The sequence below is a fragment of the Camelus ferus genome, chromosome 7 (genome assembly GCF_009834535.1).
Source record: "Camelus ferus isolate YT-003-E chromosome 7, BCGSAC_Cfer_1.0, whole genome shotgun sequence".
NCBI lineage: Eukaryota > Metazoa > Chordata > Mammalia > Artiodactyla > Camelidae > Camelus > Camelus ferus.
This window is the reverse complement of record NC_045702.1, coordinates 2,954,040-2,979,825: the sequence shown is the minus strand read 5'-3', so window position 1 is coordinate 2,979,825 and position 25,786 is coordinate 2,954,040. Positions and strand designations below refer to the sequence as shown.

The window sequence follows — 25,786 nt, the reverse complement described above, 5'->3', positions numbered from 1 at the left end:
AGTTTCCTTGAGGGAAAAGTGAAGGTCATAGTGGCACCTACTTGGAGTGGTGGTTCTGAGGAGTGAATGAAAACTTACTGAAACACACACACACGCCTGTGAGCCTTGTGCCCATAAGTTTTGGTGCAAGAAATAAAGAAGAATGATCTGCCCAGGCCTGGGGCTGGAGGAGGGGCTGGGAAGTGTTTCCTGTATCAGGGGCCCTGGATCCAGGCAGGCTCTGCCTTCGTCTCCTTGCCTGGACCCGCCCTGCCTTCCTAGCATCCTGTCCTCACCGAGGCCTTACTACTGAAAAGGAGAGTGGGGAGGACTGGGGCGGGGGCTGTTCCGGGGGCCGTTTTGCTGCAGGCACGGGACAGGTGTCCCCCTTTGTTCCTGGCGAGGCAGCGATTTCCCGCTGGGGCCCTTCGGGGGAGGTGGGAGCCCTGCGCTCTTCCTCTCCCCCAGAGACCAGGACCAGCTAGGGCGATCGAAGGCAGGCTTCCCTGATCGCGAGGTGGTTCTGTTACCAGGCACCCGGGCTCACCAGGCGCGAGGCCAGGCGGCTCGGCAGTGGCCCACGCTTGGCGGCCACGTCCGCCGGATCCAAGCTCGTCTTCCATTTGGGCTGCTTCTGCTCCCTCGGTTGGGACCCTGACTGTCAATCTCCAAAGCCCGCAGGCTGACATGCGGCTCCGTGATAGCAACAGATGTTTTACAGGACTTGCTAGTGTGTTTACGTGTAATCACTAACCTAACTCACGGCAACAACCCAGCCCAGTGAGGCAGATTCTCCTATCATCTCTGATTTATAGAGGAGACAGCTGAGGCACAGAAAGGCTAAGTCACTGGCCTAAGGTCACACAGCCTGTGCGGGCTCTGCCGGGTTGTGAATCTGGGAAGTCTGGCTCCAGGGTCCATTCTCCAGAGCAACACACACCTGGAGGGTAGGATGCTCGTCACGCTGCCCCCGAAAGCCTTCACTCTCTCCCAGGCCCCTCTCCAGGAGGCCGTCCAGGATGGGCGGCATAACCCTCCTGGACCAGCCTCTGCCGGTGGTCAGTACTGTGTGATACCGGACTTAGCACTGCACTATGCTTTGAACATTAAAGCAGAACGGAGGACACGGAGGTCTGCCGCACGGTCAGCACTGTCCTCCCGTCGCCTCCCGTCCATCCGGGGATCAGACGCAGCCTCTCTCCCCTGGCTCCCAGAAAGGGACCGCCCTATGTCGCGTCTGCAGGAGCACTGCCCAGTTCACCTGAGTCCCCTCTTCTCCCCTGCACCCCGCCCTCCCCACCCAGACAGTGCACAACTGTCACTGGGCTGATACGCCCTTAGTTCTTGGGGTCTTGGATGAGTTTTAAACTCACGCAAAGTCATCCTGCAGCAAGAGCCCCTTCTCACCTTGTCCACCTGCCCTGAGGATGTTGGAGGCCAGTGTTCAGGTATCATTTTACTTGATTCATGGTGAGATTTTCCCTTTTGTGTGAGATCCTTATCACAAAAGCCAGTCCCCCACTAGTCTGTTCTGCACTCTGAGCATCTGTCCCAGCACTTGGATGGCTGGTGCTCAGTGTGGTCACCCGGCGGAGGGGATCCTGGGCTGGCGGATGGAAGCACTGACCCTGAACAAGGGCCCGTGACCCCACTCACCAGCACCAGCGTGTCGGGGGCTTTAGAGTTCACTGGAAGCCATGTGTCTGTTGAAGGCGCCCCCAGGTCGTCCGAGGGCAGGACGGAGTGCTGAGCCGCTGATGCCTCCGAGAGGCCAGGAGCCGTCCCCGAGCGCCCTGCGGCCAGACCTACCCTCGGGCTGGTCTACACCCCCGGTTTTCCAGTAAACGCAGCCTCCCGCCGCCTTGGCAAACCTCTGCTCACAGCTGGTGGTTACTGTCAGAGCTCAGGAAGCAGGATGGTGTAGACATTCTAGAATCTGCTCAAAGGAAGCTCCGCCCACGTCTCAGTCAGGGCCCCAAGAAGTCAGGATGGGGAGCCGGCCGGGGCCCTCGTCGGGGCGTCTGTGAGTCCGTGCCACACCTGGACATGCGGATGACCTAGTAAGCTCTATGTCTCCGCACATTTAAATGTTTGTCCGATATGTGCAGGTGCTCTTGTGCTGCATGAAATATAAAGTATTCTATAAGAGACGTTCAGTATTTCACACTGAATTAGAATGTGGTATCTGCAAGTTTTTTCCTGTAAGATGGGGTCCTCCTGTTCAGAAAGCCTGAGTAACAGTGATGTAAGCCAGCCCCTCGTTTCACAACCGAGGGAGAGAGGCCCGGAGAGGCGGGATCCGGGCCGGGTACCGGGTCTCCCCGGGAGAGCGTGAGGCCTCTGGAAGCAGCGGGTGGCACCGTTAACCTGGGCGATGCTATTTGGGGATGGATTTTTCGCCAAAAGTCACTTTTTTTCTGTGGGACAGACCCCAGTTTTGTGGGGTTCCAAAGCTTGTGTGATCGGGGGGATCTCTTTTAGAAAAAGAGCACCGATAATGAACGTGAGGTTGGGCCTGAGAAGGGCCCTGAGTCTTCAGCCTCTTGGCCACCAGGCCCCTGTCTCCGCCGGCTTCATCCTCCACGGCGAGTTCCCCAGCCGCGGCCGCTTCTCCCTGGAAAGCGCGCCTCCTGGCTCAGGGCTCCCTGACCTTCGTGTGTGTTTGATCGTCACTGGATTAGCTTCCTGATGAGGACCCACGTGTGCTCTCAGTGCCTCCTTCATGTCCGCACAGTAATTTAGAGTGAGGGGAGGGAGGGGGAGAGGGGATCGGTGAGGCCTTTTCTACTTGCAAATGAGGCAGCTCCAGAGAGGGGGGCCTCCTTCCAGGAGCGGCTGCCCTCCCGCCCAGCACGATGGAGCAGGTGGCGGCGGGCAGGCAGAGGGGGCCAGGGTCCGACCCCAGGGCCGGGCCACGGGAGCAGGACCAGAGACCAGAGACCGGCTGGCCGGGCCCTCCTCTCCCCGAGCCTCAGGAAGTCTGGCTGTAAGCAGTGCCCCCGGCCTCTTCACGCTTGTCTGAGTCCCAGTCGAGGCCCAGCGGGGACTCCTGCCTTCAACAATAAACGTGAATTCAGGCTGCCAGCGCTGTTCTAAAGTGCCACCTCCGAGTGCGAGTGGGCGAGCGCCGCGTCCTCCGAGCCCGTGTGAGACCGTGAGCCGGCTTCGCCGTGTGTCCCCGTCGGCGTGGCCTGCCTGTTTGCTCCGGGTGAATGGTGGGTGGATGGCTGAATGGATGCATGAATCACGATCAGATGAATGAGAAACAAGAGAACATCTCTGACTGCTGTCCCCCGCCTGGGCGTGCAGCGGGTGCATAGACCAGCGACACAAGTTCTGGAAGCTCCCTCGATGCCCGCGATGGAAACGAAGAGGAGAGAGTAGGGGAACCCAGGAAAGAGGGCCAGGCAAGAATAGGAACCCGTCACGCCAGCTCAGGGCTCCTCTTCCCTTCCCCATCTTTGTGTTCAAGACTTTGCTGAGCTCAAGTTGTTCTCAGTGGCCCAGATACGATGGCTTAAAACAGCGGCACCTGTCAGTCGGGCCAAGCTTGGCAAGCGGAGCTCTCCTCTGCACCAGCCGGGGAGCCAGGGCAGCCGGGAGGCTGGGCTGGAGCCACCTCCCGGGTCCCGCGGCTGACCCTGGCCGCCCGCTGAGCCCTGAGCCGTGCCGACCGGGACGCCCGACACGTGGCCGGGCTTCCCCACGGCATGGCGAGGGTCTTGGGGGAGCAGCCCGGCGAGAGAGCACCCCAGGGGCTCACTGCCTTTTGTGACCCAGCCTTAGAGGCTGCAGGCCGTCACTTCTGCACGTCCTGTCCATTCAGCTGCTTTAGAGGGACCACTGTGGTTCCAGGGGAGGGGACACAGGCCTCACCTCTTCACAATGGGAGAGCGTCAAGGCCCAGAAACGTCAGCCAGGGCCAGGACTCATACTCAGCAAGGTGTCCAGCTCTGTCGAGGAGTTTATACTCAGGTACAGACAACCCCCTGGGGGAACTGAAGAACCTGTTAATAACCAGAATAATGTGAAGAGGCTTTTATGGCTTCGGTTTTTGGAAGATGCTTCTGATGTGTCCGTCTGCTCCAGGCCACTAGGAGCCCTAAGATCATCCCCAAATTCATCCACGGACCAGGTGTGACTCAGAGACCACAGCCTTACTCTCACTGGAGCTTCAGGAGAAACAATAAAAGGTGATTAACTGGTCACGCTCGTGAGACCTGGGGTTCAGAGCGCGTAGGCACAGACGTCCTCCAGCCAGCCTCTTGCTTTAAGTGACGGTCTGGCCACTCCTGCGGCAGTTACGAATTCGGGAGCATCTTACTTTCTGCTCTTGGAGGCAGTCTATGACTTTGCATTGTGTGTCTAAGAAAACACAGGCTACTTCCTGGATACTGCGTTCCAGACAGAAAACCCAGGCAGCAGGGAGTTCACGGCGTGGCGCCAACAATGAGCTGAAGCATCAGATACAGGGGAGACAACAGTGTGGAAATGGCAGGCGATCGATTTAAAATCGGGAGAACGAGGGATCCAAGTTTTGCCAGGCTGGCATCGTGGCGGTCTGTGACCTCTGGCCATTCAGAAACGCAGGGATGAGGGAGGTTTGTGGCCGCGCCCTCCACGCCCCCGAGCTAGACACAGCGCATGGACATGGGCGTGCGTGGTAGGGTTCTGGCTCCCCAGGGTACTCGGAAGCTCCCCCCGTCTCACGTCTGTGGGTCCCTCACCCGCCTTGGGATTTCTTTTCAGCCAGACTCGGTCGCCGCGTCCGGCCTGGTGGTGCAGTCAGGGGACAGCGGGCTCGTTCCAGCTCCCGGTACCCGCTGTGACTCCCCGCCGCCCTCCCGGGTCCACGTGACCCTCTGTCAGACCTGGGGGCCCCTGTTGTCCAGCATTTACATCTGATGCAGAGGCTGCTTCCAGGGTGCAGGTCAGGCCTGAGCTCACGTGCAGCAGTGAGAGTCCCTCCTCCCTTCCCAAAATGTATCTTTCCCGTTTGAGTGGAAGACGGTTCCTGACAGGACAGGGGAGGTGAAGGAAAGATGTGTCTTCCTGCTCAGAAAGGCAGGTCTCTCCTTTTGTTCCAAGGCAAGGCTCACACAGTTCATTTGATAAAATAGATTTTTTTCCCTTAAAGTTCTATCCGTAAACTACATTTGGTTCACAGCGTTTAAGCCAACTGCCTCATTAAGCTGGAGAGCCTGAGGAAAACGTTTGCAGAGCAGGGACATCGTAATTAACACAAAAATGTCACGATTTCATCTGCCTGGTCCTTTTCCCCTTAGTTTCTTACACTTAATTATCTTTTTAATGAGCAACTAACTCACAGAAAAAATAAACACGCCAGGGAACAACGTGTTCAAGGGCATTCAGGGAAAAAAACGGAAGCCACCCTCGTGTACCGCCTGGCCGTGCGCGTGGCAGGATTTCTTTTTCATTTGCGGTCCTCTCACTTTGGGATGGAATTGCAGGAACTAACGTTGAGCAGGTGTCTGCCACCCCGAACTGTATGGTCCCCACCAGCCAGCACATTTGTAGTCTGGAGCTGGGGTCCTTTTTCTTTTTTTTCTTTTTTCTTTTTTTTTTTTTTTTTTTTTTTTTTTTTGAGCAGCGAATGGAACTCAGGGCAAATACTCTGGCATCTGCTGATGGAAGTGACAGAAACAGTGCTTCTCAGCCCAGCATTGGGCCCACCTTCCCCCATGTTTCCTCCCTCTCGTCCCTGCACGTGCGACTCCCTGCCCTGGACCAAAGCAGCAGTGTTTCCTTTCCGTCTGAGGGCAAGTCTAGAAAGGAGGCGGACACACCACGGGTGGACGAGGAGGGGGCTGCACTGCCCGAGCAGCGAAGGTGGCAGGACCCCCCCCAGCCTGCTGCCCAGCCGTGCTCCCCCACGAGGTCGCTCAGGGTTAAAGGGAAGCCACAGATGAGTTGTGTCTGCAGGGCTGTGTTGTCTGCTGGTTTCTGTGCAGCGCACGTTCTAGAAGACTTTGTTGCCACCTCCGTTTTCCTGCTGGGACTTTCCAGGGCTGGCCGTGAACCCATATGCCCTGAGCACCGCAGCCAGGCTCGCAGGCCGATTTCGGGTGGATGGCGCCTCCTTCCCCTTCTGCCCCCGGAGCCCTGCTCCCCCCGAGCCTGCAGCACAGAAGCGATTGAGCAGAATCAGCTGCAAATTGCATTGCAAACGGTGCCTATTCTTTCCAGCAGACCGTCTGCTGGAGTCTATTACTCACCCGACCACGCGCGCCGGCCAGACAAGCCAGGTGCTTCTGTAGAAAGTCGTTTCCGAATCACCTCATTCCAAGCTCGCACCTGAAAGTCACTTTGCCGGCTGCTGACGACACTGGAAAATTACAAGCCCTGGATGGAGAGTTGGCTTTCTTCCTTTTTTTTTTTTTTTTTTTTTTTTTGGTTTTTTTGGGTTTCGTTTTGTTTTGCCTCAGCAGAACTTTGGGTCCTTATCGGCTCTGGAAAAGCTTCTGAGTCATTTCCCTGGGGTGCCACAGGTCACCGAGCACGGGCAGGAGGACGTGTGAGAGGCGGCCTCGGCGCCCCTTGGCTGACGGCTGGGGGCTGGAGCGGGACCTCTTCTACGCTGTAGGTGGCAGAACCAGGGCAGAAGCCAGGGCCCTGGGCGCCTTCAGCACCTCTCCCCGATGAGCTGTGCCGCGGTCCGGGGGGCGGGGTGTCAGGTGCGCGGGGCGTCCTGGTGGTTGCACTCCGCTGTCCGGTGCTGGTCCTGGGCGGGCGTCTGCAGGCTGCTGGCAGGCGGAGGCAAGCGCTCAGAGCGCAGGGAAGACTTACTTAGAGGGAGGATGGCACTTTTTGGAGGCATAACTCCCAGCATTGCTGCTGCAGGCCCCACGAGACGTCAGGGCTCCTCCCACTAAGAAACCAGGCGGGGGAGCCGGTGATGGAGGGACAGACGGCACCACCAGCCCCCTTCCCCGCCGGAGGGCCCCACTCGCAGTCCCTGCACCTGGCTGTGGGATGCCTTCGGAGCCACTGCAGCAGGGCCCTGACCCCCACCCCTCCATGTCCTGTCACCATCCTGCAGCCATCGGCCCCCCCCCCCCCACAGCGCCAGGCCAGGCCGGCAAGGCCGGTCCAGCTCCTGCTCCCTCTGTGACCCTCTCCTCCCACGGCCGCATCCCTTGGCTTTGTTCTGATTCACGTCTTTCTCCACGTGCTTGACGCACTCGTGTTGTTTCCTCGGGGTGGTCTCGGGTTCTCAGGTGTGACTTTGTCCCCACGGGCTCGCAGAGCCAGTGTCTCACCTGACGGTGACGGGGCAGTGGGACTCACGTGTGCGATTGTAGATGCACTGATCACTACTCTGAAAACTAAGCTGGGGGAACTGCAATACGTATAGATCAGGCACAAGGAAGGATCCCGCGACCTCGGCGCTGCTGAGCACCAAGATGCTCCTCTGGCCCAGTTCTCTGACGTCTCACACCTGGGAAGTGTCTTGTCTTGGCTTGTTAAAGAAACAGAGCAGAACCATCGTTTCCGGAATAGACAGTCAGACCCTGCAGAACTCATCCACAGTCAGAACTCCACGTAGCCTAGATGTTTTGGGACGGGAAGTAGAAATGGCTGCTTCTGGCGGAAACCTAAGAGAACGGCTGTCTCCATTTCAGTCTCATTGAGGACGGGGCCGTTCTGTGCTTCTGCCACATGGGATGAAACTGCGTTCTTCCTTTACGAGCGAGGAGCAGGCTCACCTTTGACCTTCTCCTTCTGCAGGGCTGTGTATGAGGGGGTCCGCGTGCAGGCACGGACCCCAGGCGTCTCCTGCGAGTTAATCTGGGATTTTCTAGGATTCACCCTCCAGCAGTTTACCTTCTCACTTTGGTTCCCTGCTTCAGGGTGAACTGACTCTTTTTCTGATCGTCTTACAGTAATAACCCACAGCAGAACAATGAGGAGTCAGCTCAAAAAGCACTTGTTAGAAACAAGGCCCCCTGGACAGCACAGGGAACTGTATTTAGTGTCTTGTAACAGCCGATAATGAAAATGAATGTGAAAGCGAATACATATGTGTACGACTGAGGCACTGTGCTGTACACCAGGAGCTAACCCACTGTAGATCAACTATACTTCAATTTTTTAAAAAAAATGTTTTTAATTTTAAAAAGCACTTTTTGAACTCATATTGCTCAAATTTGTGCCAAAAAAAAAACCCCCGTTTTCAGACAAATAGGCCCTGTTCGTTTGGGCTGACTGGTTGGGGCTTACGGCGCTGGGGTCTGGAGGTCAGCACCCAGCCTCTCTTGAATGAAGGTGTATCCAGGGCACAGTGAAGCCTCAAAGTTGTAGAGGGACTCGCGACTCCCAGGCCAGCAGCCCTCGTGAGGGAGCAGCTCCGGCCCCACCCCACCCCTGTCCGTGCCCGCCCACAATTCTCTGCTTTGTCTGTTTCCCTTAGAGGAGATTTTGAAGACCCACATCGCCCACTGGTGGTCCCCGGACGGCACGCGGCTGGCCTACGCTGCCATCAATGACTCCCGTGTGCCGGTCATGGAGCTCCCCACCTACACCGGCTCGGCCTACCCCGCCTCCAAGCCCTACCGCTACCCCAAGGTGAGCGCTCCGGGCCTGGGGCGGGGACACTCGGACTGCGGGGGGCAGTGCAGCAAACACGGGGGGGGGGGGGGCAACTGTTTCACATTCCATTGCATTGAAGGCCCGTCTTCAGGGAGTCAGATCTGTCCGCGGGTTTACTTTATTTGGAATAACGGGACTGCCGTTAATGATTTGTCTAAGCTTCATCAGAACTCAAATACGTGAGCTCCCTTGTGACTGATTCAGTGGCGACAGATACTCACACTGCCCCCTCCCGGGCACGCTCTCCTCAAACTCCTTTTTTAGAATTTGGCTTCTGGGAGGCCGGAGGGACCCCTGTCTGCCCCTGGTCCCCTGGGTCTGGGCTGGGCTGTCTGGGGCTTGGTCACGTTCTGACCCATACATACTGTGTCTAACTGTGTCCCAGGCCGACTTGGTGGCACAAGAAGCCAGCAGAACGGCAAGGCTGCAGGAGGGGGGGGTGGGGGCGGTGGACAGACAGACCTGGCTTTGTCAGCAGATCACAGCATCCTGGCTTGAAGGGAGGCCTGACGCCTCTCCCGCCCACTCCACTGGGGACAGGCTGGTGTCCAGAGGGTGGACGCAGTCCGCCAGCACCTCTGGGTGACAGTCCTCCCTTGCGCCCGCGGCTACTGGAAGGGCGCCTCCAGCCTCTGCCAGTGAGCCCTGAGCCTCGACTTCAAGCCACAGGGGGCCCTGGGATGACGCCACATGCCCTGCACACCAGATACGGGCCTGCCAGCCGTTTGCAGGAAGAGGGGCCGTTATGTCCAAGCAAGGCCAGTGAGGTTCCCCGAGTCCCGGGCCTGAGAAAGGGAACACCTGGGCTGTCAGGCGCTCGGCTCTAACAAGCAGCACACGCTGTGCGGCTTACACAGCACAGTTACCCCTCACAGTCCTGGAGGCTGGGAGCCAGAGACCACCCAGACACGGAATGGCTTCCCTGGGGGGCCGTGTGATGGGAGTTCCTCGGATCAAGGAGTGAAGTAACGAGATCCAGAACAGTACGGCCCTGACCAGACAGTGAGCTCTGGGGCAGATGGCTCAGGATTTGGGCTTCAGGTTTTGGTAGAAAGCCAACATACTCTGGCCAATGGAATTTGGTCTCCGCCCCAGACCCCTCCCCTTCCAAGTCAGAGCCCGTGAGCTGGTGGCCCGGCTGACTCCTGCCCTGAGTGGGGCTGGCTTCCACTGTCACCCCAGCACCTCCCTCTGCAGGGGGAGCGGACGAGGGCGTCAGACCCAGCAGCCACGGCTCCCCCGCCCCGGTCAGGCTGGCACCACCCCCCCGGGAAGAGGCAGCAGAGGTGAGCGGGGAGCAGGGAAGAGCAGGGCTCCACCCTCCCCACGCTGGGCCGGCCCGCCCTCCTGGCACCGCATCCAGGACTCTCTGCTCCTGGGCCAGCTTCTTTCCCCTCCTGCACTCAGGCAAGGGGCATGGTGCTCGCTGGGCGTTGACAGACGGGGGTTGGAGGAATGAGGAGGGAGGGGCGCAGTCGCCCCCTGTCCTGACGCCTGTGCTGGAAGGAGCTGCCCCTGCCTGCAGGGCTCCGGGCCCTGGGGGCCGGCCTGTGGCTCTCCTGGGGACTCGGCGCCCGGCCCCGCCAGGCCACTTACGCCTGTCCCCCTTTACTTCCTAGGCTGGATGTGAAAACCCCAGCATCTCCCTGCATGTCATCGGCCTCAATGGACCCACCCACGACCTGGAGATGACGCCGCCTGATGATCCGCGAATGAGGTTTGCGTCCTTCCCCTTGTGCTAAATAATGGTCAGATGGATGCCCATTGCACGGTCAGGTTTACTCAGATGCTAATTGAAAAATCCAAGGAGAAGGTACATTTGCTTAGGTTTTCCTTACTGCTTTGTGGTTTGGTTTTCTGGGAAAGGAACACCAGTCAACCAAGTGCCACTATTTCCTACCTGATGTCAGGCCCAAATTCTCCTCCCTGGAGGCTGGGTTTCTGGGGGTGTTGGGGGGTGTCTGGTTAACCACACGTGTCCAGCAGGGGCACACTGCCCGGCGCAGGCCGACATCGAAGGGCATCCGTTGGGGGAACAGTCTCTCCAGGACAATCAACGTGGTCACACCTTCTGTACGAGGCACCCCATTCTGAGAGCGTTGTTTACAACATCACCACCCTTTGCCAGCTCCAGGAGCGAGTGGTGGGTCCTGTTCCAAGAAGCGGGGCTCCCAGTTGGTAAGGTAACAACCTTGTCATTGGTGGGACATGTGGACAGAGGTGACTGTCTCGTTACTAATGACTGATTTAGGTGGATTTCATTTTCTGCTCAAAACAACTGGGTGAGATCCATCCAAGTGAAGTGGTCTGCGTGTCAGCTTCATTTCATCCCAAAGTTCAGGCAGCCTGGGGGCCGATCCTCCCTCCAGAGCCCACTTTTATGATCATTAAGCCTCTCTCTGCGGAGAGAACTGGCGGGAGACTCGGAGAAGAGGAGGGAATTGAGATCCTGCGCATCTACAAGAGGGTTAAGGCAGGAGCGGTCCGTCCTGAGTCTCAGCAAATACCCAGCGCACGTTTTGCCACAGCTGGAGCCCGAGTCTTCCCTATTCAGTTACAGAACCCCGCCTTGTTCGTAGCTTCCGGAAGCTCCCAGAAGGGCAGGAGCCGTGGGCTCAGCCAGTCTGGCCCCTCCACGGGCCCAGTGCCGGGACACACACACGGGCACTTGGTCCCACTGGTCTGCGATGGCGCGGTCTTCCCTGTGGCGCCTCTGCTGCCGCCCCGGGTGGGACCCGCCGCCCGCAGCCCGGAAGCCGGGGCCTCCGCAGATGCCGAGAGGGGCTTTCAGCTCTCCCCCCCGCACCCCCGGTGACGTGTGAAGTGCTGTAGTGTCCTGAGGGGACAGAGCAGGCCCGGCGCCCCCCGGAGTGGCCCCCACTCACTCATGTGGCTGGTCCCGAGGCCTGAGTCCCCTGCGGCCCCTCTGTGGGGAGCGGCCCCCAGTCTGTGCTGGTCGGGGGGTCTGCTCAGTTTGGCCGGTGGCGTTTTGCTTCTGACGCTGGCTTTGTCTTCTCTCCTGAAGACCCACGCGTTTCATTGTTTCCTTCCAGCCCTGTCCCCGCCAAGCCTCCTGGGGCCTGGTCCAGCCAGCTCTCTGAATTAATGTGGAAAAGTCACCTGGAAAATTTAAGCCATCTGTTTGAGTTAATTGAAAATCTCGTTTAGTCAATTTGGTGATGCTGTTTCTGCAGGCTTGATTAGCTGCAAGGACAGTGAGAAATCAGCCTCGGTCGGGCCTCGCTGTTCAGACGCGGCCCCGGGTTTTCTGCTCGCCCCGGTTTTCTGGGCTAAAGGTGGCGACGCTTTTCTGATGCAGTGGAGACCCGCCATCTGATCTGTCACACTTTCTCACCGCCTTCTCCACCCGCAGCCTCGAGATCTCTCAGTGCGCGCAGGTCTCTCCGAAATCACACACTAAATGTGAGCGTGTGTTTATTGAGCACTTATTATTTGCATCCATTAGACAGAGAATTTAGCATGAATGAAGCGTGGTGGTTCCAATGCAGAGGAGAGCTAGACCTTGAGCAGACTGCTACGAACGAGTGAAGGACTGCAGGCGGGAGACGGGCGGCGGGCGTGGGGCGGGGTCTGCAGGTCCCCACGCGCGGCACCGCCGACACCTGGGGCCCGTGCTTCCTGCCTGGGGGGCTGCCCTGCGCGTTGCAGAGAATGCAGCAGCCTCCCTGCCTCCGCCCAGGGGATGTGGCTGCCAGCGTGACAGGCAGAGGTGCTCCTAGACTGAGAACCGCTGGTTTAGATTGAAGATGCACCTGCAGGCTGCCTGGGTTCAGAGCCCGGGGCCGTAACCTTGAGCAGGTCACTCTTCCCCCGAGTCAGTCAGGTTCCTCGTCTGCAAAAGGAGAGAAACAGTAGTGATAAGAAGGTCTGCTCTTATGGGTGGTCGTGGACATTAAATGAGCTACTGCGTGTGGCACAGGGCTGCCGGCACTCCCCGTGGCTGACCGCGCTCACCTTTGGAACCCCACCCAGCCCTTGCTCAAAACTTCAGGGCCGTTTCCAGCCACCCGCTCCACATCTCCCTTAAACTGTCAGACTGCGGTTCTCAGGCAAAGTGAATGAGCGTGTGTCGGGGGCTTTATTCTAACAAGAGCACCAGTGAGGTGTGAGAACCAGCCCAAAGGCGCTGGAGGAGCTCGGTATATGCAGACAGTCTGACAAGGATGTAAGCATAAGTTTGGGGCTTACCAGTCTCCGCCAGGGCCCTAACCTTAACCCTGGGGGGTCTGGCCCACCAGACAAAATCCACGTGAGACGCCCACCCCCATGGTCACCCAGGCCTGCACGGGAGGAGTGCCCGGCTGTGCTGATAAAAGAAACGCCCTTGTGTGCTGGTTTCCGCGGGCCTTGGCGGAGCTGTGGAGCTGGGAGGGGAGTTAAGATGTGGCAGGTGCCCGGCAAGGTCCTTCTGAGGACGGGTCATGCTGCACGGGCATGTGTCTTTATTCTCCTCCAAACACCGGGTTAACATGTCACCCAGCCGTGGCCCGGGCGCTCGTCCTGACTGTTGGTGGCATCGGGGCACAAGGGGGTTACTGAGCCTGAGGACGGAAGCTGGTGCTGCTGCGTCCCCAGCGCTCCTGGGCCGGGACAGCTCTTGCCGCCCACCGCCCCTTCCATGACCTGTCAGAGGCCAAAGTCAAAAAAGGCCACTTTTCCTTCATTTGATGTCAGTGAGTTCACGTGACTCGCCAGTACCGAGACCCAGGTCTGCCCGGCTCCTGCGCACCATCCTTCCCGGTCAGCACGAGCGTTCTCAGTCCATTTGCTCTTTTTTAACCTAATCCCCCAGCTCCCCCGCCCCATCAGTAGGCACCTATTTAAGATGTATTTGAGTACCTTTTCCCCGTCAGTGTTTGTAAAACATACTGTTGTGTGTGTGTCCCTACTTCACACACAGGGCATTGTGATGCAGATGCAGTTACATAAAGGTGTGTGCAGCGTGTGCACGGGTAGATCTGTCTCCTCTCCTCCGCTCTGCGATATGCGGGGACCTCGCGTGTGTCCGTGTGGCTCACTGCTTCTAACTGCGCAGCAACTCGGTTTCTGCAAATTCCCAGGAAGCTTTCATTCCCGGGGGCCCTCTGCCTCCAGGCTCCTCCTCCACGTGCACTGCCCGTGACACCCCTGCTTTCTGAGCCCGAGAGGAAACCCAGCTTCTTTCTGCCCAGTCTATACAAAGTATGGGCTCGCTGGGAGACTGGTATATTGAATCCAGTCAGGGTTTTATTCAGGATTAAGGGGAAGACAGAGGTATTCAGAGCGGTGGAAACATCACAGAAAAACAGGGTCCCCGTCCTAGTGACCTGAGCATCCCCCATCAAAGTCTCACCATCACCACCTCCACTGCCACCGCCACCACCTCCACTGCCACTGTCACCTCCACTGCCACCACCTCCACCGTCACTGCCACCACCTCCACTGTCTGCCACCACCATCCCACCACTGCCACCATCACTGCCACCACCACCTGGCCTGCCCATCGTGCACTTTTAATTAGGGATGGAACCAAGACTTGAACACAAGACCCTGACTCCTAACCCACTGCTCATGTCATTGTCCACGAGTTGTCACGCCTACCGCGTTTCACTCTGTGCTTAAACTTTCAGGTGCACAACGATACACCAGAAGGCAATTTCAATAAATCTCTCCCTCCTGGTTTCCTTCTTCGGGGGTGTGGCCTGGGTTTGGGTGTTTTTTAAGGCTCCCCAGGTGATTCCTAACTGCGGACCAAGGCGCAAAGCCCTTCTCGGCAGCTGTGGTTCACCTGGGAGGGACGGTCTGTCTCATTTTCGGATTAAAGAACATGCCCGCAGCTCCGGCCCTGACTCTGCCGTCCTGCTGACGTACTTCTAGTCTTTTGTCTTTAGGTTAATGACTGTAGGGAAGGTACTTGTTTTATCTGGATGTGACTTCCAAATTTATTTGAATTACCTGGAAATGTTCTGGGTATGAATTGCATAAATCACCTCGAATGCCCTCGGAGCTAGACCTGGCTCTGTTTTACCTCCTGTGTTAAAGTAATGACCTGGTAACAAAATATTCAAATGAGGTAATCTTAGGGAGCAGCTCGAGGGGACTGGCCCAGCCCGACAGCCCTTGTGTTTGCGATATCAGACCAGGCTGTGCTCTTTGTTACCCAAGGCGGCAAGAAGCTCTTCGCGGGGCGCGCAGGAGTGTAGAAGCTCCCGGCTGGAGCAGTGACAGGTCTTTATTCTGTTGATGCATTGGAGAGGGAGTTCTCAATGTCACTATTGATCACAAGAATCAATTTTAAAAAATGTCCAGTGCTTTAGAAGCTTGGAAATCTGAGTCTTGGATGTCCAGATAAATAAATTTCTGGTGAAGAACGCATGTTTTACTTTGCCATGGTCCGTGTTTGGGATAGAAGCCGGATCGCTCTGAAGACACCGTAAGTCGATTTGCAAGCAGTGATCAGTGTTCAGCAGACGTGCAGACCAGGAGACGTCAGAAAAGTAAAACGGGACTCTGCCTTCCTGTCCCCATAAGTAAGACGCCTCTGTTGGTCCACAAGCTCCTTCAGCCAGCAAAACAGTGTTGACACTTGAAGAGGTCAGCGACACACCGGGCAAGGGCTTCCCCGGCCGCGTCACAGGCCGGGTGAGCGGGTGACAGCAAACGCAGAGGGCTTAGTGAGAGATCTCCCTCATGGATGGTGGCGAATCCGGAGCGTGGACCTGACGGCGTCTGCCGGAGAACGGGACTTGGCAGCCTCCACCGGCCCTCACGTGACACCCGTCCAGCGTGCAACTAAGGCTGGCGGGCGGGCGTCCCAGGTACCACCAGCGGGCAGCTCAGCCTCCCCCCACCTAAGGGCCTCCTGTCTCCTGGGCCCCCGTTGCTGGAAGTGCTCCGAAAATTCCTCTTACCTGTCTCCCCTGCATTTCCTCCACAACGTACGGGAGGCAGGTGACTTGTTCAGAATCACAGCTGACTGACTCCGCGCCAGGCCTGGCATCCAGGTGTCCGAGTCTGGTGTCCCGTTCGCTTCTGTGCTGTCGGCTCAAAGTGCCGAGCTCTCGAGGTCTCTATAGGCAGACCCTTTCCCACCACCCGCCCTGTGCACCTGCTTCTCATCATCGGGGCCAGTATCTGAGAGCCTGCTCTGAGCCGGGCCCCCTCCCCAGAGGCACTGCTGAGGGGACGGACAGCCGTGTCCTACACCCTCGGCAGGTGGGGTTCCTGAGGACCGAGCTCTTCCCGTCCTTCCCGCCGGCGTTCGCACAAGTCTCTTCTCCCCTGTCCCTGGGGTGTGACTACACGTCAGAGGAAGCTACGTTCCTGCGTCTTTTGAGCTGAGTTACAAACGCTCTCCGGCCTGTGAGGCTGCCCGTAGGGGCCCTCACACACAGAAGGCGGCCGTCCCCGGGATGTCCTTGGAGGGACAAAGCCCACGTGCTGCCCTAAGTATTGCCCATTGGGGTTACTCCTCAGGACTGACGGCCTTTTCCCTGGGAGAGCCCACACACTGAAGGGTGATTATGTCAGGAGAAAAACACCTAGACTTTGATAGGGAGAGACTTTACCTTGAAAGAAAGATGATCGCACGGGCAGGACACACTGCCTCAGAAATCCATCTCACAGTCGCCCAGAAACGGGGCAAAGGAGGTTCACGGGGTGGGCGGGGTCTGCGGAGGGAGGCCGGGCCGGCGGGGTGGCCCCGTGGTCAGCTGGTTCCGGGAGAAGCTGGGCCCGCAGCGGTCAGGGGCCTGCAGGGAGGGGTGGCCTGACTCGCCTGGTCAAGAGAGGGCGGTGGGCGAGCGAGGGCCCTTGGTCGGCTGTGACACAGCATAACTCGAGGGGGATTTGGAGGAGGGGACAGCAGAGGTTTAGGATAAGGTGCCTGTCCCACCACCAGGACGGGGCGAGGGTGGGGGCGCCAGGGGCTGGGGGGCGGAACCAGGGCCGGAAACTCAGGCTGCTGGGCGGGGCGTGCCCGCGGGAGAAAGGACCAGAGCGGGTCTTGCCAGGGCCGTGCCTCCAGGTCTGGCAGAGCTCGGTGCGGCCAAGATGATGGGGACCTGTCTGTCAGCACAGCATGCGGCCCTGCTCAGGCCCATGAGGAAGTGGACACGGTGCCGGGCAGGGGCAGCCTGGCCCTGCAGAGGGCTGGGTGCTGCTCTGCCCTCCCCGAGCCCAGAGGCGCCCTTCAGACTCCCCCCCTGCCTGAGGCAGGAGCCGGGTCTGTGGGCGTCTCAGGGCCTTCCCGGCTCGGGGTCCATCAGGGCTCCGAGCGCTACCCTGTCTGGGAGCCTCTGTGGTGGCCTCACCCTCAGGGTCTGGGGAAAGGGCAGCTGTGGGCAGGGGCTCTCGTGGCCCCTCTGTGTTCTGTCTGTGTCCTCGTAGATGACAGAGTGATGCCAATGGTGTTTAGACAAAGCTCCGCTCAGAACGGTGGGGAGGAAGCCCACCAGGCTGGTGACGCTGGGTCCCTGTCACCGTCCCAGGCCTGAAGGGGCAAGGGGAGGAGCCGCACCAGAGCCGGGGGACAGAGAGCCACGTGGAGCAGGTCACCAGCAGGGCTGGAACCTGAGTCAGCAGCAGGGCTGTGGGGGTACATGGAAATGGATACCCACCCGCCCTTTCGCCTTCTCCTCCTGGTGCTTCCAGGGGGCAACAACCAGAGCCCCCGATGCCCTCTGTCCAGGTGAGCCCACCCTCCCCCAGCACAGGGGCTGGAAAAGATAGGGGGGCACAGAGGCACATGGGAGACACCCAGCGGGTCCTCACGCAGCACCAGGGGCGCAGTGCCAGGGTGGCTGGGTTTATATTATGAGTGGACAGGTCAGGTGTGTGGGTGGAGGATGGATGAGGGACGGAGGGACAGATGGACAGACTGATGGACAGAGGGATGGATGGGTGCTGGGTGCGTGACAGTGCAGGGCTAGAGAAGGGGTGGCGTGAGATTTGCCCCCACCCGTCCTGATCCCTTACTGTTCAAAGCGTGTAGACTGTTGAACGAGGAGGTCCCCGAGGTGACGCCGCCCCACCATTGTGGGCAGCCCCCCAGCCGGGAGGGAGAGGCAGCGGGGTCCGCTCCTGCACTGCAAGTGGCATGACGGAGCCACAGCTAACAGCGGTTTGTCTCACAGAGGCATCACTCTTGTCTTTCGCAAAGTGCAGCCGCCTGCAGATACTCTGGTGCAGTTATGTGGCTGCTTCGGGGCATCTCAGGACGGGGAACTGGACGCGTCGTCGCACGCAGCGCTTGGCGCTTGGTGTCATTTCAATCCGCTCAACGATGCCTTCTACTAAAGCACATAAGGTTTTTAAAAAAATTTGTTCCTCAAAGTATTTTTTGGCTCCAGCTTAAACCAGGGAGTCAACATCCCTGGGAGACGCGCGTCGATCACGGGCTCTGTTTCGCCAGCGAGGCAGGCCTTGCGTTCCCTGGCCCTCTGCTGCCACACGGCTGCAGAACCTCGGCCGGAACTCGGAGAACCAGGAAGTGACATGGCGCATTAATCCCTGTGAGAGAGACCGTGCTCTATTCATATTTTATGGCAAACAAATGGACTAATAAAAAATTCATATACTGCTCAGCAGGAGGAGTCACTGTATTTTGATTTGAAGGCACGTTTGGCTGCAGATTTGCAAGATGGTCGTAGTATTTTCTCAGCCAAGCCGTGCTTTTCAACAAGGGCTGTTCCCTGCGTGCCCCCCCTTCCTGTGCGGGTGGTCCTCACCCGGGGCCGAGGTTCGTGGTTCCCGTGTCTGGCCCCCCCCACACACTGTGAGCTCCCCTGAGGCGAGGCTTCGGGCCTCTGCGTCGCCGGCACCTGGACCCATGTCTGCTGCACGCTGAGCCCCGGCTACGCGCTCTTCGGGCGAGCACATGCACCGATGGGCAGGTGAAGGGCTTTGTAATAGAAAACTGGTGGCACTTCTTCCGGAAATCTTGGCTTCCTGTTGATGGTTTGGCAGCGTGTTCTTTTTTAAAGTGCAGCTTCTACGATTCTCAAAATAGATGCTTTATTTTCTGTGACCATCAGAATGCTTCTGTGTCTCCCTTCATCTCAACGTCGGATCAGCCCTTGTGTCTTTCAAAGCCCGGCTCCACCTCGTCTTAAATTATTCTGCTTCAGACCCCATTTTCTCCTTTCCTTTACCTGCGACCACGTTTCTCTTTATTCTAAAGCACTGAATCTGCCTACCAGCACGCTAGTCACTCAGAGCGTCGCGCGAGGGCAGGGGTGGGGAGAGATGCACGGCCACGTGGAGCGCCGTGGGCTGCTCACCAGGCACCACCTTGCTTGGTGGTCCTCAAACCAGGGCAGCAGTGGCCTCGCCTGGGCCCTTGTTAAACCGTTCAGTGGGTCTGGGGTGAGGCCCGAGAGCTAGGATGTCCAGCACTTCCCGGGGCTGCTGGTCTGGGGACCCCACCCATGGGCCACCGGTTGGGTGCAGAGACCGTTTCCCCACCATGTGCGCTTTGGGGGATTTTTCAGAAATGTGGTTTCTGCTCTGATCCTTTCTCTTGGGACAGGCCCCACCCCACCAAGTGCGGTGACAACCGGGGATGCCCTGTTCCTAGACGTACCCAGGCGGTGCCCAGGGCCCGCGGAGACGGCTCCCCCTCCCCCATCTCTGTCCCTGCTTCTTCCAGGCTGGAGTCAACACCTCAAGGTCCCCAAAGCAGCTCAGAGCTTGATCACTGTTGAGAATATGTGTGAAGCCCTCGCCTGTCCCAGGTGTGTCGGGGGAGCCACCTTGGGCAACACCGACGGCAGGCCCCGGCTCTGGCCACACTCCCCTCGTGACCATGTCCCTGGACAAAAAAGAGCAAGACTAGTTTACTGCCAAAGCATCGCACTCACAGCATCTTCTCCCCCAGCTCAGACCGCGTATCCCCTGGCCGCCCATCCAGCCTGGTCTCACCACCTTTACATAGATGTGGTTTTCGTTGACTCATCAAATTACTGGGTGGGGGTTAAGTCGTTGTGTGCTGTTGCCCATCTACCCTCTCCTGCCCCTTGTCTCGTCATGTCAATACACTTCTTGAGGAGCTTGAGAAAAATGTCTCGTTCTTGTGAGCTCAGCCCGGCCAGGAGCACCCAGAGCGGCCCTGTCCCTGCAGCGTCCGGAGGGCAGACGCCTCCCCTGCAGCCCCGCAGGCGCCCGCCTGGGCTCCGCCTTGTCCGCAGCTCCGTTCATTTATTGTTTGTCAGTTTTTATTTACTTGTAACTTTGTATTTTCTTTTTATCAATGTACTACATATTAATGCTTAAAAGTAAAATCACACAACAGGGGTTACAGGAAAAGCAGCAATTCCTTCCTTACCCCCCACCCCCATCCCAGGACAGAGATGGTGTTTAACTGTTTTCACTCTTTATCTTGGTTGCAACCATCATATTGCTAAGTGACCTGCTTGTTTCACTGTTTTTAAATTAATGTATGCGTTCTTTTCTTTGTCTTTTTCTTATGATAGACAAGAAATTGTCACATTTACCTCAACACCCCTCCCAGCTTCTCCATATATGCATTTTATTCCCTCCATTAGTTACCTTTATAAACTTAAATAATACTCTTGCAAGTTTGTCTCACAGCACATTAACTGCAGACAAGAATTTGTAACTCCCCAGTTTGTAAGATGGACCTAGAAGTCCTGCCCTTTCTGACAGGTTCCTTCTCTGTCCCACCACCTGGAAACTCTGTCATCTTTTTTTTTTTCTTCCATTTTTATATCATTGAGGTTGATGGCATTTGGATTCTGTCCTGAAACTGTAACTTAATTTTCCTTATTTATCTATAGGTTGATTCTAAAAGACTAGAATCAACAGCTAGCATTGACTTTAATATAAGTAATTGTCTTTCATGGTAGAGCTAAGCAGTAACCTGTGACTCTGTCTCTTTTGGTTCAGCCTTTTGTTTTTCCTGGAGTTTTTAATTGTTTTTAGTTTTTACTTGAACCATTTGATTTTTATCATACTTTCACATTTTTTCCCCAAACTCTATCAAGTATTCTTTTCATTGCCTTTTCCCCCAGATCCGTCTCTCCAAGTAGACTCCCCTGCCCCACTCCAGTTGGGACTGGTTGTTCTGTATAACATCTGCACTGATGCCATCCTGGGATGTCCCCTCACTCCTCTCCCAGGTTGGAGCCACTGTTTCTTAGATCCATGTCATCTTCTTTCTTGCTTTACTTCCACTTTTGTCTGAAGTATATCCTGCAGATGCTTTCCTAGGAAAGAACTGTGGGAAGTAAACTTTCTTGAGTTCTTGAATGTTTAAAAATATCTCTTTTTTCTCACACTCTCTGAAAATGTTATCTGTATGCAGAATGGTTATTGAAAAGCATTGTCCCTCCAATTTGGGGGTACAGTTTCATCTAGCATTCAGTGTTGCTGATGATAAGTCTGATGTTAATCTGACACTCATTCCTCTGTGGGTCATGTGCTTTTTCCCTCCTGAAAGATTTTTGAATGAAATGACATATCTAAATGTGGGTGGGGCTTCTTTGTTTTTTTCATTCCTCATCTGTCTCATCTGGAGACTCTCAGATGACAGTGCTGTCCAGCCACATTTCTCAGTCCTGTACTGTATTGCACCTAGACCACCAAGTCCCCAGGATTCCTCTCTGGGGGATAATTCTGTCAGTATTTTCGGCCACTGCTTTTTCAGCTAGACTCACCCTCATTACTCTTCTGTCTACTTCCTGTCTTCTGGAAATGTGGCGAAACCTTTCCTGCCATCTTTACAAGTGTGGGTATATATTTATTTTATTCCTTCATTATCATCCAAATTACATTTCTGGAGGGAGAAGACATAAATAAATAAATGCGATAAACCCACCAACTTAAATTGGAAACTCCCAATGTATCCTTAATAACCTTTTTCTTATTTAACAAGTTCATCTCTGCATTGTAGAAATAATCCCTTGCCATTCCTCTGCCCTGAGGTAACTATTATGAGCATTTTGATAGGTTTTCCTTTGAGATTTTTGTTTTGGAGAAGCATACATGTTCTTTGTTGGCTTGATTGTTTTTTTTAATACTTAAGTCATTTTCCTCAGCACTATTTGTTGTGTTAAGTCTTCCTTCCCCCACTGATTTGGGATAACACTGGTATTAAATATTAAATTCTTCTATAAACTATTCTGTTCTGATGTAAACCATTGCGATTTGAGGCTATACATTACTTGTAGACCTCCTGACTGTGATGCAGCAAAAAGTCTGCAGCTACACAATACATGATTTCACTAACAACTCCTGGTATAAATCCACTCTCTCCATCTTCCCTTTTAAGACCATCTTGGCCATGTTTATCCTTTTCTTCTTATATGTGAACTTTAGAATTGTTTTGTTAGCCGCCCACCCCCCATCTCAGAAAAAAAACGCTTTGGTCTTTCTGTTAGAATTAAATTCTTTCCTTAAAGAAATACTAAGTATTCACCACGTGTGGAGCACTATGTAAAATACTACAGGAGTAGAAGGAAATAGGGTGGTGTGGTCCTGCCCTCATGAAGCTTAAATCTAATCAGTTCGAGTCTCCGCAAGCTGACTGCTGTCTGGAAGTTTCTCCTGTTTAGTCTCCCGCCCCAGGACTCTGGCGCGTTCGCGTTCCTGCAGCTTAGCTGTAGTCTCTGTTTCGTCACCTGTGACGTGTGCTTCCTTTGTTTTTAATCTTCCTTAAAAGATTTACTACGTGTTTACAATTCTATGAAATATTCACCCAATGTTTCTTTTATTTTATTATTTTTATCCCTTAATCATTACTGTTGACATTTGCATTCAAATCTGTTATCAAATTGATGGTAGTTTGGGACCAGCCGTGGGTGAGCTGGCTTTCGAGACCATCTTCTTGCATGTTAAGCTTTTAAGTTTGAGCCTTTAATTTTGAATTGCCTTTAGTGCAGGGTACGTTCAAGTGGAAGATCTGCTTTAAATAAGAACATATTGGTTGTTAAAAACACATTGAAGGATTAAATATCATTAGACCTAGAACAGTGGGGAAACTTGATATCAGCCTAAATTGTTACCCTTTCTCAAAACTTGTTTCCTTATTCCTGGGTGGCTGTGGCATTTCTTTTTGGTAGATCTCTAAGTTTCTCTCAGAGCATTTTTAGGTGTTTTACTAATTTTCCTGGAATGTGGAAAACGCTTTAATCTGCGTATCCCCGTCTCTCCTGTGTCTTTGATGATTGCTTCTCTCCCCATCACTCCGGTTCCTCCGTGAGAAGCACCTGCATCCCCAGCGCAGAGGACCGTCCACCCTCCTCCGTCTCTCTCGGTGACCCCTGCCTCCGCTGTCCGGGGAAGCTTCCCAGAATTTCCTTGATTCCTCTGAATCCAGTTTCTCTAATTGTCCATTTCAGTTCCTTACAGGCCCCTCGTCCACTTCTTTCATCTCACCCCGTATTTCTACAGTTAACATCCTCCTTCTGTGTTTTCAGTATGTGTGGTTCTCCTGACCTTCCTAATTCTCTACCCCAGGAAGGAGGGCTCCCCCCACACCGGATACCTGGCAGCGGACAGGACGCGAGGGTCACGTTGGATGCCTTTCCCTGGGCTTTCGGGTGATGGGGGCCCCTGCTCGGGTGATGGGGACCCCTGCTCGGGTGATGAGGACCCCTGCTCTGGGTGATGGGGACCCCTGCTCAGGTGATGGGGGTCCCCTGCTCGGGTGATGGGGACCCCTGCTCGGGTGAATTCGGGGAGGCGTGCTCTAACCCGAATCCATCTGGGTGGCTCTGCTGGGCTGAGTTGAGCTTTTCCTCTGCCTTCTTTAGAATATTTTTTGACATTCTAAGTCCTTGGGTGTCCATGAAAAATTGTGATCTCTGTAACACCGAGGTGGTAGAGGTTTGGGTCCCCAGATCTCGGCCCTGCGGGCCTAGTGCCTGAGGATAAGACAAAGCAGGGAGGAAGTTGTCTCCTTGTACTCCCCGCTGGCTGGTTCACACGGTGACAGAGACTCAGGCAGCCGGATTTCTCCCTGCCTCCATCCGTGTGACAGCCAGAGACTCAACGTCCTGTTTTAGTGAGACAGTGACTCTTCCCCTCGTGTGTGTATTTGTAGGCACATGGCCACAGAGACAGGCAAGGGAAAGGCTGCCTCCGGTCTGCTGAGCAGCCTGGCCGTGTGCTGGACCTCCACGGTCTCCTGGAGTCCACACTCACTGTCCACGTGTTTGTGTCCTGTGGGACAGCCAAACAGACCCCCCCAAATGGTCAGCAGCAACCGGACACAGGCCTGGCCGGGCCCTTGATGCCGGCCTGACAACCAGAGTCTACGCCACTGTCCCGCGTTGAACCACTGGTCTAACAGCCACGAAGTAAGAAAAGTGGGCGATCTCGCAGGTGCCAGGGGAGCGGTTCGCGTTCTCGGCAAGGCCTTCTGCTTAGGGACAGCGTCGCTACGTGGGTACACGTTTTATTTTCCTTTCCAGTAACGTGCGGGGTGACTACAAAACCTGACACAAAGGACGTCATTCTGCCCAAAGGGTCACCTTGGGGTGGTGGCCTCACCGGTCTGCTGCTGGTGCGCCTTCAAGGTCAGCTGCCCGGCGGGAACCCTTCCTCCCTGCGAGCTGACCTGATTTTTAAAATAAGCAAAACTAATTTGGAACCAAGTCTAGACATTGATGCAAGTCGTGGGATAGGAAACATTGATTCGAAACGAGATGTTACTCCCCGGATGGTGAGACCTGGGTGACTGTGACGTTCTGAGAGTGACTCAGGTGAAAGGTCCCCGAGCCGCGTGGCACAGTGACGCGGTGGGACGGCGGGGCCACTGCCCGAGGTGAGGAGGCACACTTGCCTCCGAGAGGTTGTTACAGTATCTTTACAGAGTCCTTAATGATTTTGATTGTTTCAAGGGCTTTAAAAATACTTCTTGTTATATTTCATCACCATAAAATCTCTAAAGACTCCATCAGATTTTTGGGGGGAAAAAAACAGCTGAAGGAACTGAGGGTGCAGGTTCTAGATAAATTAGCTGCAGGACCAAATCTCCCCAGCCCCCGCGGGAGCCGTGCCCTGCTCCTCCTGCAGGTGACCTGCCCAGCCCAGGCCGGGTCCCTGGGTACTAGGCAAAGTGGGCCCACCCTTCACCGTCCTAATTTGCAGTACGATTGTTTCTTTCCCTTTGTAAAACATGTCTCATATCACAAATTTGGAAAGTTAAAAGAGACTGTAGCACCCGCTCTGCCTGGACACGTGGCCACCCTCCTGCAGCAAACCTTGCAGTCACGGCCCGGCTGCCCCGGCGCCACGAGGCGGCTTGCCCGGCGCCTCCGTGCCTCCTGCCAATGACTCCGACGCGAGCGACAAACTTGCCAGTCGGCCCCGGAGCGCCCTTACCCCGCCGCCCCCGCCTTGCGCACGCACAGCGCGGGGATGCTCCCCCTGCGTCACTGCGTGCTAATTACCAGAGAGAGGAGGTTTGCGCTCTTCTGTTTCCAGTTACAATGCTTCTTCCACCAGATTAGGACGTGGAAGCGTTGAGAACAGTGTCCGGCTCCTCTGAATCCTACCCCCGTCCGGCCTCGACATCCCCACACCCGTGTGTTTGCATCCCCCGGTCGTAGCCAGGATCCCCCTGTGTCTGGCCACCTTTCTTAGCACCCCCCCGCCCCCCCCCCAGGTGACGTCCGGTCACCAGGCCGCCTGCAGCAAGAACCCCGTTCGGTCAGGTTAACCAGAACCCCGCCTCCCTCGTGCTCCCTGGCGGGAATCCTCCGCCCAGACCCCGCCCCGCTCCGCGGCTGGTAGCTCCCGTTTTCCTGTGTTGTCTCCCTCCCGCCGCGAACCCCCGCTGCTCGCGCCCCCAGCAACAGCCCCAACGGCACTGAACAAAGTGGCCTTAAGAAGTGTCAGGGTAACTTTTCCTTCATATTTGGCCCAAATGAAGATTGTGCAAAAGAGCACCATGAAAACCAGGAGGCAGAGAACAAAGGAGTGTGTCCAGCGAACGGAGATAGGCCCCCCGGGCAGCGTGGGGGCCGAGGAGAGGACACTCGTCCTAGGAGGTGTGACTCTGACCTCCTCGGTTTCATCCAGGTGGAAATATGTTAAATGCAACGTGTCGCTGTGACCTCCCACACCCCTGGACAGGGACGTCTGCCTCCAACAGGCCCCCGTCCAAAACGGGATAAGCTCAGGTCCATCCCCCAGACCCTTCAATGTCCGTCCAGCAGGGACCAGACACAACTTA

The 25,786-nt window shown here is 56.0% G+C and overlaps 1 protein-coding gene across 5 annotated transcripts in view; it reads left to right on the top strand.

The window, feature by feature from the left end:
- Positions 1 to 25,786, top strand: part of DPP6 (dipeptidyl peptidase like 6) — an 846,041-nt gene that overhangs the window by 749,399 nt on the left and 70,856 nt on the right. For all 5 annotated transcript variants that reach the window (XM_032483043.1, XM_032483045.1, XM_032483041.1 and 2 more), the window contains exons 9-10: positions 8,411 to 8,565; positions 10,209 to 10,306. In XM_032483043.1, coding sequence (XP_032338934.1) covers positions 8,411 to 8,565; positions 10,209 to 10,306 — 253 coding nt within the window. The remainder of the gene's footprint in view (positions 1 to 8,410; positions 8,566 to 10,208; positions 10,307 to 25,786) is intronic.